This window comes from Staurois parvus, unplaced genomic scaffold, assembly GCF_062004578.1.
Source record: "Staurois parvus isolate SC_StPar_1 unplaced genomic scaffold, SC_StPar_1.0 ptg000251l, whole genome shotgun sequence".
Taxonomy (NCBI): domain Eukaryota; kingdom Metazoa; phylum Chordata; class Amphibia; order Anura; family Ranidae; genus Staurois; species Staurois parvus.
In genome coordinates this window covers 4,132,766-4,147,844 of record NW_028318047.1, presented here as the reverse complement: position 1 = coordinate 4,147,844, position 15,079 = coordinate 4,132,766, and the positions used below count along the sequence as shown (strand labels likewise).

At 40.3% G+C, this 15,079-nt stretch overlaps 1 protein-coding gene across 1 annotated transcript in view; it reads right to left on the bottom strand.

Moving 5' to 3' along the window:
• DNAJC10 (DnaJ heat shock protein family (Hsp40) member C10) overlaps window positions 1-15,079 on the bottom strand; it is a 59,864-nt gene that overhangs the window by 31,805 nt on the left and 12,980 nt on the right. The window contains exons 4-9 of the mRNA XM_089680841.1: window positions 14,317-14,367; window positions 10,992-11,074; window positions 10,744-10,875; window positions 8,458-8,551; window positions 3,267-3,344; window positions 445-488 (exon numbers count right to left, since the gene is read on the bottom strand). Of these exons, the coding sequence (XP_089536967.1) occupies window positions 445-488; window positions 3,267-3,344; window positions 8,458-8,551; window positions 10,744-10,875; window positions 10,992-11,074; window positions 14,317-14,367 (482 nt within the window). The remainder of the gene's footprint in view (window positions 1-444; window positions 489-3,266; window positions 3,345-8,457; window positions 8,552-10,743; window positions 10,876-10,991; window positions 11,075-14,316; window positions 14,368-15,079) is intronic.

Sequence of the window (15,079 nt, the reverse complement as noted above, 5' to 3'; positions counted from 1 at the left end):
TATGATGGACAAAAACACTAAACCATTAAGTAAATAAATGTAAAGCCAGCCATAGATGGATTGAAATGTGGCCCTTTTTTCTTTTTTTGATCTATGGCCAGTCCTGTATGAGAGAAGTCAATCTACTGATCAAAATGGTTTGTTGAAAAGTTTTAGTTTGATCAGGGCTGCAGCCAACAGGCTGCAGCATTGATCAGTGTATTCTGACAGTGGAGTCCAGATGACTATTCTGATGTCAGGATACCCCGACACAGCGAGGAGGATTGTTGCATCTACTGTGAATTGGTTCCATTTTTCTTTTTTTTTCATTCAGCTCACCGTCTTAATGAAGAAAAAAAAGGAGCCAAGTATGGCCACAGCTTAAGGTTTGTTAAACGCAATTCAACAATAAGGATAGATTTAGGCATCATACAGCATAAAATTGCACTAAAAGGAAATACTCACAAGCATTCCTGCAAGTCTAAGACGTGTTTGTGAAGATAGGCAATCTGAAATAATAAAAGGGCAGTAAAAACAACAGTTGCATTACAGTTATAAAAAATAGAATGTACGCAAGTCCCAGAAATTACAAAAAAAAATAAATGGCGGCTCTACCCCCTTTCAATTTCCATTTAGTTTCTGCATGCTGAAATTACAATTTTTCTACTTTATCCTCATTTTTTAGGCCTTTTTTGGATTTCAAACACTTGACTGTTTTCCCACAAGGGTATATGCCAAGTAAAATGAGTTATAATGACAAATAGGAGATGCTAACATTTACCAAGAGTGCCGTTTACTGCCACTTGTAGAGGATGAAAGGCCAACATTTTTATTTTAGTTTTGGATACAAAATCCTGGGATATTTTCTTCACTTCCCTTCAAGGAGACACAACAGGAAATAAGAACATTTTTCCATTGTGAACAGAGTTTCCATCCTAAAGAGTTCTCATAGGGATAGGTGACCCCACTGGAGGATTTTCCCATGCTTATCGCACAGATGCCAACTAAGGTCTGGATTTCAGCTCTTGTTCGAGTAACAACGGTCACTCATGCATGCTGGTATATATTGAGTATAATGTAGCGGTATGATGTGAACAAGGTCCACATTACCCTTGCGCTGAGAGCCCATGGGGCGCATACTATTCTATTTAGCGGACCAATTGTGATAAAGGGAGAAAACGCTTTCCTGTCGATCGATATTACAATATAATTGTTTGAAGATAGTATACTCTTGTTGCTCTTTTACTGGCAGGTTTCACTTTTCATGTCAGATATGTTACCATGGAAGACCTAGGCTGAGGAAATTGTGACTAGCTCTATTCTATAGACGCTGATGTAAAGAAAACAGCTAAGAGAAAACTAAAAGGAAGAAACACCATCCTTAGCACCAGCATTGAGACTGTTCCATCTATATATTACCAGGGTAGGTTTTATCTCATTTATACAAAAATGGTTTCTTCCTACACTCCAAAGCCATGATAGTAGGTTAATTGGATCCTGTCTAAAGATCCAGTCTAAAGACCTTAGATTGCACGCCCCATAAGGGTTAGGGACTGATGTAAATGTACAATATATGTTTGTAAAGTGCTGCATAAATTAACGGCGCTATACAAGTACCTGTAATAAATAAATGGATTTACACAATAGCACACAGATGGTCAATGTCCAGTAGCCTTAAAGTGACAGACTACATCCTTATTAAGTGTTCTTGCATGGCAAGACCACTTACTGTTATCTCACATATATATTCTTATTATAGCCAAATTTACCACCCTAACTCCTCCCAGTTTTTACACTACATATTAATATACTGAAACGTGTGGATTGTTCCCGATTGGTGTGCTATTACTTTGTGGAACGTTTCGCCGAATGGTTCACGAAATATCGGCGTTTTGTGGTGAAACTGGTCCCATAGGAATGAATGGCGGCATGTTCAAAACTAGAGTGGGAGCTGACAAAAGCTAGAGTGTGAGCAGAAAAATCAGGACATGATTTCTAAACTGCCACCACTCCCTCATTTTCAAGCCCACCTACACAAATCTTTTATCAAAACGTTCAGCTATCCCTGCTGCCACTAACAATGTCCATGGGTAAGCTATAGTCCTGATAGTTTTCACAATATGACCATTTGTTTGCAACTCACACCGCCCATTGACATTCATTGAAACTCCACTCTAGCCACCTCAAATTTGAAGGGCAATTTCTAAACTGTGACTGTGCCTTCATTTTTAATAATTCAGAGACATACTATGCATCAAAATGTAGGTCTGGGTCTTGTGATTCTCACAATATGAAGCTCTAGGATTTTAAATTTTTAAACTACAACAGTTTGATGTGCTATATAAATAATTAAAAGTTGAAATGCATTTCTCACACTATCAATCTTGCCATGTGCACTTTTTAAATTTGATCAATCAATTGGTTAGTGTAATGTTTACTATCTTTACTCACTCCAAACACTCCACACAGTTACTCTACCCACTCCATAAAGTTACTCTGCCCACTCCAACCTTTTCACAGTTACTCCAGCCACTCCAACCACACAACAGTTACTCAAGCCACTCCACCCAGTTACTCCGCCCGCTCCAGTTGTAGACTACTGGCGGAGGCAAGAACACTTCACACAATTTCCCCAGAAATTGTAGCTTTTCTAGTTCTTAAAATATAATCTACACATCCACTATTTTATGGCCCTGTTATCTTTTACCAGAAAATAGTTTTACTGTGTTTTTCTGCCTCCTTGTAACGTCCTGAGCCAGCTCTCAAATCTCTCCCCCTCCTCCCTTTCCCACTTTTGTTTGTCTGGAACAAGCAGCTTAGGTTGGCTGCCATCATATGCACTGCTCTATGCGTACTACACATCCCATAGTCCCTATGCAAGGTTCACATGTATATATTTCAACTGTATAAAGGTTTTTGTGAAGTTAAGCTTTTAGAAAACATGTAGCGAGAGAAAAAGGAGCAGAAGTGAAGTCACGCTGAAGACCAAACTCCTGCTCTGCATACTTGTTCAGGTTAGCAACTTAAAGTATTGAAGCTACTGGATTAGCATAAAAGCCAGGCAACTTGAGTTTTTAAATGTAGTATAAACTGTGGCAGCAATTATATGTTATACGCTTTTGTTAATCAGCATTAACTGCGAAAACTGTAATCGGCAAATTAAATACTTTCAGTGGAACTGTAGTGTTATCATGAAAGCCACTGATCCTGAGCAAGGCAAACAAAGTGCAATGATATCATATGTTACAGGTTTAGAAACTCAAGCCTATTGCTACAGATAAGATTACCTCCGCTGTCAGTACAGAATGTAATGAGCCAACCAACACCTGAGGCAAACGAGCTTTCAACCGAGCTTCTGAAATTTCCTAATGAAATAAAGAAAATGTTCATTGAATGTAAATTAAATGCACAAATGATGAGATACAGTTGTGACCAAAATTATTCAACCCCCACTGAAATTGAGTGTTTTGGCCAGTTTGACATTGCTTTTGATCATTCAGTCATCTTGCTTACATTTACATTAAAGAGGCACTTGTAGGTCAGACAAATATAACATAACAGTTATAATGAAATAACCACAAATGTCTTTTCTGTGCTCACAGCATTATCAGTTTTATTCAACCCCCAAGTGACATTCAATCTTAGTACTTAGTACAGCATCCTTTTACAGTTATAACAGCTTTTAAACGTGAAGCATAGCTTGACACAAGTGTCTTGCAGCGATCTACGGGTATCTTCGCCCATTCTTCATGGGCAAAGGCCTCCAGTTCAGTCACATTCTTAGGCTTGCGCACTGCAACTGCTTTCTTTAAGTCCCACCAGAGGTTCTCAATCGGATTTAAGTCTGGTGACTGCGATGGCCACTCCAAAATGTTCCAGCCTTTCCTCTGCAACCATGCTCTAGTGGACTTGGAGGTATGCTTGGGATCATTGTCCTGTTGAAAGGTCCAACGTCTCCCAAGCCTCAGGTGTGTGACGGACTGCATCACGTTTCCATCCAATATCTCCTGGTACTGAAGAGAATTCATGGTACCTTGCACACGCTGAAGCTTCCCTGTACCTGCAGAAGCAAAACAGCCCCAAAGCATGATTGACCCTCCACCATGCTTCACAGTAGGCAAGGTGTTCTTTTCATCAAAGGCCTTGTTCTTCCTCCTCCAAACATAGCGTTGATCCATGGGCCCAAACAGTTCTAATTTTGTTTCATCAGTCCACAGAACACTATCCCACAACTTTTGTGGTTTGTCCACATGGCTTTTGGCATACTCTTCTTATTCTTTGGAGACAGCAAGGGGGTACGCCTGGGAGTTCTGGCACGGAGGCCTTCATTACGCAGTGTGCGTCTTATTGTCTGGGCTGAAACTTCTGTACCCACATCTGACAAATCTTTTCTCAGTTCCTCAGCAGTCACACGGGGACTTCTCTCCACTCTACGCTTCAGGTAGCGCACAGCAGTCGAAGTCAGCATCTTCTTTCTGCCACGACCAGGTAGCGTTTCAACAGTGCCCTTTGCCTTGAATTTGCGAATGATGCTTCCTAAGGTGTCTCTTGGTATGTTTAACATCTTTGCAATCTTCTTATAGCCATTGCCCTTCCTGTGAAGAGAAATCACCTCTTCTCTTGTCTTCCTGGACCATTCTCTTGCCTTCACCATGTTTGTAACCACACCAGTAAATGTCTAGAAGGAGCTGAGTATCACAGTCATTTTAAAGCTGCCTAATTGGTGCTTATTATGCTTGATTGCTGCTCGGTGACATCCACAGGTGTTTTCAATACCTGATGGAAAGCACCTGTATGAACCTCTGTTCTTCAGAGTGGTAGTCTTTAAGGGGTTGAATAATTGTGGCAATGAAGAAACCACATAAGAACCATTTACTACTGTATTACATAAACAATTGATGTCATTTTAGTTGCATTTGGGTAGTTACAACGTCCTTGTAGGATTTGATTCTGAATACAATTCCAAATGTACACTATAGTCCCTAAACCCCTTTACAGCATTGGGGGTTGAATAATTTTGGTCACAACTGTAGATTTTAATTCAAGTCTCTGGGCTTTTTCACACAGGCGATTGGCAAAAACAATTGAGCCTCAGTCTTACCACCCCCCTTACGTTTTACATGTGGATGGCAAAAATTATACCTTGTGTTCAAGTAAATAGGCTGCACCGCAACCACACCAATACACAAGGTTGTAGTGAGGGCTTTTGAGGGTTAAAATAAGTGGTAAGGAGGCAAAATATTGCCTCCTAATAGCACTCTGAAAAGCAATCCACTGCAGATTGTTTTTCAGAGGAGCAGGAAGGGCTGCCACCAGTCTGAACTAGAAAAAAAACAAGCACTAATGGAAGGCGCTCCAGACCAAAGGATACAAGAGTCCAAAATAATTTATTTGTTCATACTAGAAAGCAGCCACCACATTTCAGGGGTTAGAAAATCTCCCCCTTCATCAGGGCTTTGGTTAGGATAAGAACCTTGAATGGACTCAAAATAGAGCTTTCCTCTGAATCTGTGCAGAGAGGCCAATTGCTGGATCAAGAGTTACTGGCCAGCAATATCTGAGTAATCAAGATTTTTCTGACCCCCAAAATGCATTGGGTTTTTTTAGCATGAACTGATGCATTAATTTGGACTCTTATCCTTTGGTCTGGCACCCCTTCCATTAAGTGCATGTTTTTCTTCTGGTAATCTGTTGGGGTACCCACAGGAGGGTACAAGCAGCTTTACCTGAGCCAGTGAGCTCTCAAATTGTTTTTGTCCGCTCACTACTTTGTACAAACTTACATCAAAGTCCCAGCCTCCTGGATGTTTTTTTGTTCATTGGACCCAAGTAAGCTTTCGATAGAACCAGTTCACACAAACATTCATTCAGTCTGAACATCTGTCAGTTTTTCCAGACGAACCCAGACTGAACCACAATGCATGTCTATAGATGTAAACAAACAAATGTCTGCTTACATCTAAGTCATCGTTCATCCCCAGAAAGAAACAGAAAAAATGTAAGTCCTTTAGGATTCTTCCAGACATAAAACAAAATTTAGTCAGTGTATTTCAATTCCATCTACATCCATTTTCCAAGCAAGAAACACAACAACATTTATACATTTATCCACTAATAAATATTTTCTCCAAGGTTAAAAAAAAATAAGGAAGTGAAGAACAGAGGTATACTGATATAAAATGAATCGAAGATACAGTTAGGACCATATACAGTATATTCACAAACTGATGTAAACTGATGTAAAAAGGATTCAATATTCATTGTGTTTTTTTTCTTTGTTACTTGTGACAAAATGGATATATTAAAATTGTGTACATTGTCATGGGGACATGTGTATGGTTGATTATGAAAGACTGGAACGGCTACATCATTCCACAGTTCAAATATTTCCCTTTAAGGCATTATATAAACTTTAGAAAGCTGTACTAGGAAAGGGGAACAAGACAGGTTATACAAGTTTGGCAAACTACATTTCACATATAGTATAATATCACATTGGAAAATAATAAGTTACACGTTAACCACTTGGCAACCACGCTATAGCCGAATGACTGCTACAGCACGATTGTCCAGTCCTGGGAGGGAGTCATATGATGTCTTCCCAGAACGTGCTCTCTCGCGCCCCCCCGGCGATCTCTGATCGCTGTGTCCTATGGACAGAGGCCTTTTACCACGTGATCAGCTGTGTCCAGCGACACAGCAGATCACCAGTAAATGCAGTTGCCGATTATCGACTGCACTTTCCTCACACTGTCACAGCATGAGGAAAGTACTGCCGATAACCGACTATTGTAATAGGATGGATCGGCACTGATGATCAGTGCCACCCATCAGTGCCGATCACAAGTGCCCATCAGTGCCACCCACCTGTCCCCATCATTGTTGCATATCAGTGCCGCCGCTGCCTAGCAGTGCTGCCTCATCAACGCACATCAGTGAAGGAGAAAAATTATCTGTTTGCAAAATTCTATAATAGAAACAAAGAAAAAACTTTTTTTTTTTTTTTTAATTTTTTGCTCTTTTTTGTTTAGAGCGCAAAAAATAAAACACCTAGCGGCGAGTACATACCACCAAAAGAAAGCTCTATTTGTGTGAAAAAAATTATAATTTCATATGGGTACAGTGTTGCATGACCACGCAATTGTAATTCAAAGTGTGACAGCTCTGAATGCTGAAAATTGGCCTGGGCAGGAAGGGGGTAAAAGTGCCCTGTAGGCAAGTGGTTAAAGCTGAACTCCAGACACATATGAAAACCACCTCTTAAATTCATATATACATTCCTTTAAAACCAATTTAATGCGTTTTACATAATTGAAGCATATCTCGCAGTATGCATTAGAAGCTGCAAATCAGACAGAATCCATCTAATTTCCTGGCTGGAGGAGGTCCAAGATCAATTGCCCCGTTTCCTACCCAGCCTCACCGTTCTTGGCTTATTCATTAATTGGATTTCAGTTCTTTCACACATGGAGGCTCACCATCACTTGTGGGTATTACCTAGGGCAGTCTGCATTCAAATACAGCCTGCCATGGAATGCCCACTCCTCTAGACTGACAGCCATCCATCAAGGTATTTCAGTATTTGCGTAACTCCTGCCAAGAACCAGCCCACTACTTGCATCAGGGCTGAGAGCTCCTGAGAGAAAGTATATTTATATAATTTTATTGGATTTCATTATTGATATGTATTTGTATTTTAGAGTCCAACATGTTCTTTACCCCCTGAGGAAAACGCTTCAAGAGTTGAAACACGACGGGATTTATTGTGCATGAACAGGATATCAGCTTACATCAATTAAGACATTCATTTTGTGGTGGCCTTCATTTTTCTATTATATTTACGCTGTATTTAATCGATTTTATTGGTTTCTTTTAGTTTTTGTATAAAAATTAAAATAGGATTTTAATAATCTGCGTGTCTAATTTGGAGTCTATAAAATCCCACCCAACATACATTTTTCTATTGAGCTCTTGAGAGAAGTACTGAGAAAGGGTGCGGTGATGTTTTTAGGAAACTATGTACAGAACCCTGTCACTGGCCCCATCTCCCCCTTCCCCCATCCCACCAGCCATGATCTGCCTACATTGCATAGCAATGTATAGAGAACAATGATGACATAACTGGGTCAATAATAAGGTATGTAATGAAAACAGTAAAGTTTTATTTAAAATTTCACAACATGTTAATGAAGAGGGAGGGGGAACTGAAGAAGCAAATATAAACACATCAAACTTCAGCTTTAATGTATAATTGTGTTTGGAGGATGAAAACATGTTAGAAGAGGAGTTTCCCCAGGGGAACACTGTTGTACTTTATTTAGGATTTTAAATTCTGTTATCTACACTGGAAAAGTGATGTGCAGTCACTTCTCTCTTTGTATGCGTCAGCAGTCCAGAGAAAGCCTACTTTGGGGCTTATGAATAACGCCTACAATCTGTCTTTGGTATGTACTGCTCAATCTGGTGTTATTTTCTTACCTGCCCATAACTCTGTTACAGAACTTGACACATAATTCATTGCAAAATTTATCAAATTATTTGTTACTCGATCACCAAAGTACTTGACTGGATCCTGTAGATAAAAAACAAAAAAAAACACACATGACACCCTATAGGGACTGTACAGAAAGAGGTAAAAATCAACTTTTGTCCCCCAGTCAAAACACCTCACTCACAAAAAAAAAAAAAAAAAAAAAAAAATCAGATTTTTGTTCTCACCAATAAATCACCTCTTATTTTTCACAGCGAAGTCAATTTTCAACTCTGAAATTTTGCTTTCAATAGAGGCAAGGAGCATTCACCAATGTGTACTTTGTTTTAGGTAGATATTATCATAAACTTCCTATCCCACTAATCTAACAGAAATGAGGATATTTCCTCAATGAAGTCACAGACAGAAACAAAAACCTGACAGCAGTTTAAACCTTTCAAACACTACCGAAAAATGAGGCTTTATTGATGTGTATCCCACTGGAGATATTTTTTCTCTCTTTCAGTCTTGTCAACTTCTGTCATAAGGAAAAGAAGAGAAAATCTCCCCAGCAGGGTCACAGACAGCAAACCCTGAAATACATTAACTTTTTCCACTCTAATGCAAAGTAAAATTTTTTTTTTTTTTTAAAAAGGGGGATTAAGGGGGGTTGTAACCCCTGTCAGTTTATTTTGCAATCTGTGACCCATTTGGTAGATTTACCTTTACTTCCTGTCCCATAGCAAAAACAGGAAGTGACAGAAAATCATCCCTGCAAATTAGGAGAATAGTTTAGGGCCTCCTAGGTCTTCAGAACTAGCGTCCCCAGTGGAAGATTTCCCCTCTATTACTTTTCTGGGGACAACCCAAAATGTGGGATTTTCTTTTACTTTTAATGATAATGGCAAAAAGGATAAATAGAGATGGTGACTCTCCCTAATGTTGGTACGAGTACCGATACTTTTAGTCATGTACTCAACAATATCACTTACCGATACTTTACGGTGTGATTTGCGTTAATGGACACAAATTGCACTGCAAAGAATAGCATGCCATTTGAACAAGAATGCGACTCCTGTACAAATTGCATGCGGTTTACCCACTACTCCTGTGTGAACTCAGGCTTGTCATAGCCCAAGTCCACACAGGAGCGGTGTGAAAAACCTCCCTGTAGGCATCCCATGCTGAGTCTTAGTGGTAAGAGAGGAGAGAAAGCAGCGGGGATTTGAAATCCTGACAGTTCTGGCTAGACGGCATCTGACTGGTCAGCACCGTCACATGGACAGTGCTGACCAATCAGATGCCACCTAGCCCGAACTGTCGTTGCTGCAAAGAGAGGAAAGAAAGAGGCGGGGATTTCTGATCCCCACATCTTTCTCCTAACACTGAGATTCAGCTTGGGATACCTGCAGGAAGGTCTCTCGCACCACTCCTATGACAAGCCTGGGTTCATACAGGAGCAGTGGGGAAACTGTATGCGATTTAGACAAGAGTCGCATTCCTGTTCAAATTGTATACTACTCTTTGCGGTGTAATTTGTGAATATTAACACAAATTGCACTGCAAAAAAGTATCAGTTAAGGTATCGGGAGTATTTTCACAAGTACTAATGAAAATACTCAATATCGGTGCATCCCTACTAATAGGCGATTTAGTCCATCTCTGTACTATCCAAAACTAAAAAAAAAAAAAAAGTATTGCTTTTAGTTATACTTTAAGGAAACTAATTTTGTTTTTAAAAAAACATGCGAGTAACATTTATAAAACACAAATAACAGATATAATTGCTATATAGGCTACTTTGTAATATAGCGTTATTAAAAATGTCAATGTTATTCAGCAACTGCTGTAATTTTCTGAAACTGTCAAATGCCACTTCTTTCCAATATGGCAACATGGAGGCCTTCCATGACATACAGAAAGCTTCCAGAAAAGGAATTTCATCTTTCTTTGATTGGCTCACTTATCTCTGTTGAAGTCTGCACCAAGATACAAGACACGTTTAAGCATCCCTTGCAATGTTTTATTTTTAGTGAGATGCTCCTAAAGGCTTGCCTACTTCCAAAGGGATGCAAACACTAAAGCTTTATTTAAGTGGTAATATTCAAGACTGAACAAGACCTGGTGAAACAACTTTTTTCACAACAGGTAAAGGTAAAAATCTGGTACAAAGTTTGCTGAAATCACTGTCATGTACAGTATAAAGATCAACTAAAGAAGGTTATTTTATTTTTGCAAAAAAAACCCTCAAAAGGTTTAGAAAAAAAACAAAAAAAAAACAAAAAACACTTTACCATTCCAGCTTTAAAAATGTAGAGGCTTGGATAACTATTAATTCCTCGGCTTCTGCAGAGCATGCGGTCATCTCCACAATTTACTGCTCCAACGCGAATAAGACCATCCATCTCTTTGGCAAACTCTCTCCACTAGGCAGAAAAAAAAAAAAAACACTGCTAAGAATTGACAAGGGTGAAAACTCATTCATTAAACAACAGAAAAACAGATCAAAACATCACAATCAGTTATATAGAGCACCGCTTACTGTAGGAGCAAGATCATGGCAATGGGAGCAGCGGGGCGAATAGAAATTAACAAACCACAGTTCTCCAGAGTTTATGGCCCCATCTGTTCAGGGAGAAAAAAAAGAAAAAAAAACATTAACATAAATTGGATAACTTCTACAGAATTCAGGCATTTATGCTATACCTTGGCTGCCATGTGAAAAAATTATAAAGATGCAAACTACACTTGAAAATACAAGTTTCTATCTATGGAGAGAATAGGAGAAAGGAAGGAGGAGAGAGGAATGCAATGATTTAATCAGGACCAAACAGTACTTTCGGGAACAGGTTTCTCAAATTATCCAATTGCTCATTTCTTCCTGATAGCCACTGACCAGGTATCTGGATACCTACAGCAATGAGATCTCTTTCTGGAATGGGCAAATGACATCTTACAGTTGTGGCCAAAATTATTCAACCCCCACTGAAATTGAGTGTTTTGGCCAGTTTGACATTGCTTTTGATCATTCAGTCATCTTGCTTACATTTACATTAAAGAGGCACTTGTAGGTCAGACAAATATAACATAACAGTTATAATGAAATAACCACAAATGTCTTTTCTGTGCTCACAGCATTATCAGTTTTATTCAACCCCCAAGTGACATTCAATCTTAGTACTTAGTACAGCATCCTTTTACAGTTATAACAGCTTTTAAACGTGAAGCATAGCTTGACACAAGTGTCTTGCAGCGATCTACGGGTATCTTCGCCCATTCTTCATGGGCAAAGGCCTCCAGTTCAGTCACATTCTTAGGCTTGCGCACTGCAACTGCTTTCTTTAAGTCCCACCAGAGGTTCTCAATCGGATTTAAGTCTGGTGACTGCGATGGCCACTCCAAAATGTTCCAGCCTTTCCTCTGCAACCATGCTCTAGTGGACTTGGAGGTATGCTTGGGATCATTGTCCTGTTGAAAGGTCCAACGTCTCCCAAGCCTCAGGTGTGTGACGGACTGCATCACGTTTCCATCCAATATCTCCTGGTACTGAAGAGAATTCATGGTACCTTGCACACGCTGAAGCTTCCCTGTACCTGCAGAAGCAAAACAGCCCCAAAGCATGATTGACCCTCCACCATGCTTCACAGTAGGCAAGGTGTTCTTTTCATCATAGGCCTTGTTCTTCCTCCTCCAAACATAGCGTTGATCCATGGGCCCAAACAGTTCTAATTTTGTTTCATCAGTCCACAGAACACTATCCCACAACTTTTGTGGTTTGTCCACATGGCTTTTGGCATACTGCAGTCGACTCTTCTTATTCTTTGGAGACAGCAAGGGGGTACGCCTGGGAGTTCTGGCACGGAGGCCTTCATTACGCAGTGTGCGTCTTATTGTCTGGGCTGAAACTTCTGTACCCACATCTGACAAATCTTTTCTCAGTTCCTCAGCAGTCACACGGGGACTTCTCTCCACTCTACGCTTCAGGTAGCGCACAGCAGTCGAAGTCAGCATCTTCTTTCTGCCACGACCAGGTAGCGTTTCAACAGTGCCCTTTGCCTTGAATTTGCGAATGATGCTTCCTAAGGTGTCTCTTGGTATGTTTAACATCTTTGCAATCTTCTTATAGCCATTGCCCTTCCTGTGAAGAGAAATCACCTCTTCTCTTGTCTTCCTGGACCATTCTCTTGCCTTCACCATGTTTGTAACCACACCAGTAAATGTCTAGAAGGAGCTGAGTATCACAGTCATTTTAAAGCTGCCTAATTGGTGCTTATTATGCTTGATTGCTGCTCGGTGACATCCACAGGTGTTTTCAATACCTGATGGAAAGCACCTGTATGAACCTCTGTTCTTCAGAGTGGTAGTCTTTAAGGGGTTGAATAATTGTGGCAATGAAGAAACCACATAAGAACCATTTACTACTGTATTACATAAACAATTGATGTCATTTTAGTTGCATTTGGGTAGTTACAACGTCCTTGTAGGATTTGATTCTGAATACAATTCCAAATGTACACTATAGTCCCTAAACCCCTTTACAGCATTGGGGGTTGAATAATTTTGGCCACAACTGTATGTCTGGACTGATTTGCTGACATCTCCCCCAAGTATATCTTACTATATACAGAAAGGTCAGGACGAATATTCAGGTTCTACAGTTAGTTTGCAATTTTCATAATATCAATGAATTGTCTGTGTATGAAATAATCACACAACGGCTGGGAAGCTCAAGCTTTTGAAGAGCAAGGGCCACTTAAGTGATTTGGTAACCGGCTGTGGACCACAATGCACTATGGGATTTTACCGTCCTCCAAACTACAAAAGGAAACAAGCCCCTATTGTCCTGAGCCCCCTATGAGGTTGCTTTCCTACTGATGCATTGTGGTTTACCCGCACTGCAAGTGCAGCAAATTGCATCTCTGGCTTTCCTGAGGGTAAGCTGCGCTTTGTCATAGATTTCTATTACATCTTGCAGGTGTGGTGCAAACTCTGAAAACACCAAACTCGCAGGATATAATAGAAGTTTATTGCTCGTTGCAGCCAACGCACAGTAAATCCACAGGTGAACCACGCTGCACCCGCGGGTCAGTGTGAAAGCAGCCTAATAGCTGTTAACCCCTTGGTGCTAATATGCCCATTGCAAACACCATTATGTCAAGTGTATGTGTTGTTTAACACATTTACCTTCTTTTCCTCTTGCAGATGCTGCTAGAAAAGATTAAAAGACAGAGTGTTCTTGCTATCACTCTGCCCAGGATAGGACCCAGCTCTACAGAGGAAGCATCAGTTTATGTGGCTCCTAATCCCTTTGTGGCCACCTGCTCCCTCCACTGGCAGCTCCAGCTCACTGCACACTGATGTGGGTTGGCACTGGGATGGCGGGTTGACAAACCCAGATCGCAATCAACGGGTTACCAAACACCAGGCATGCGCTTCCCTGGTTTGAGGTTATGGACCACATTAGAGGGCTCCTCGGGCCACAGGTTGAGTACCTCTGCACTACAGCTTCTAACAGATTGCAATTTTTGCAAATCTAGAATTCACATTTTCACATTTGCCCACAAGCGCAATCCATGTAATAACAGTATTTAGTTTTGTAGAAAGCCATCTAATGTACTGTATATCATCTAAAGGACTAATTATTTTAAGTGAAATCAGAACTATTTTCACTTGGTAAGAGTTAGATTTCCTTTTTCACTTGAAAAAGGACATTAGAGTGATAGCTATAGACAAAGCCTCAGTTCTGATCCAGAACCCAAATATCAAGCTCCAATCACCCTTTCCTTTCTTATATATGCACTCAAAATTGTAAGGACCTTATAGATCTCACAGAGAAGAAAATTAGGCATATAAAAAGGTATATTTACCAAATTCTCCTCTATCCAAGGTGATGACTTCAGGGTCATCATCATAAATACCTGAAAAAGAAAATGTTAAATTTAAATTATAAGCACAACATACTAAAGAAAGGGCTTTTAGAAAACACATTCATTAAGTAGATGCACAAGCAGGAATATTGCCTGCTGCTCAATCAACTGTAATATAACAAGGTGACCTGAAGGTATGACATTTGGACAATCACATCCTGGAATGTAAAGGTCCGTGACAGAATAAACAAAGACTAAAAAGGAGCAGATACCAGTTTGTTATTTGGGAAAATGGCAAATGACAAGTCCAGTTGATAAAATAAATATTATATTTGCAAAATACCACTACCTGTCTAGAATGTACTTACCGTATTCTTTGCTCCATAAGACGCACTTTTTTCTCCCCAAAAAAATGGGGAATGTCTGTGCGTCTTATGGAGCGAATATTGACCAGGACTCTCCCACCCTCCCCCCGCTGTGTTACAATTCCCGGGCTGGGCGCTCGGCTCTTCTGTGGCAGAAGAGAGGAAGAGTTCGAGTCAGCAGTGCAGCAGCGCCAGACGGCCCAAAGCAGCTGCCCCTTAGAGGAGTTTCGGCTGGGGAAAAAAAAAAAAAAAAGGGTCAGTAGCTACAAAAACTGTAGCTGCTGACTTTTAAAATACAGCCACTCACCTATTCCTCAATCCAGCAGTGTCCTCACCACCGCTGGTTTCCCCGGCCGTCTTCTCTCCCTGGTGGCAGCATCTGTAGTGTGGGCACCCGG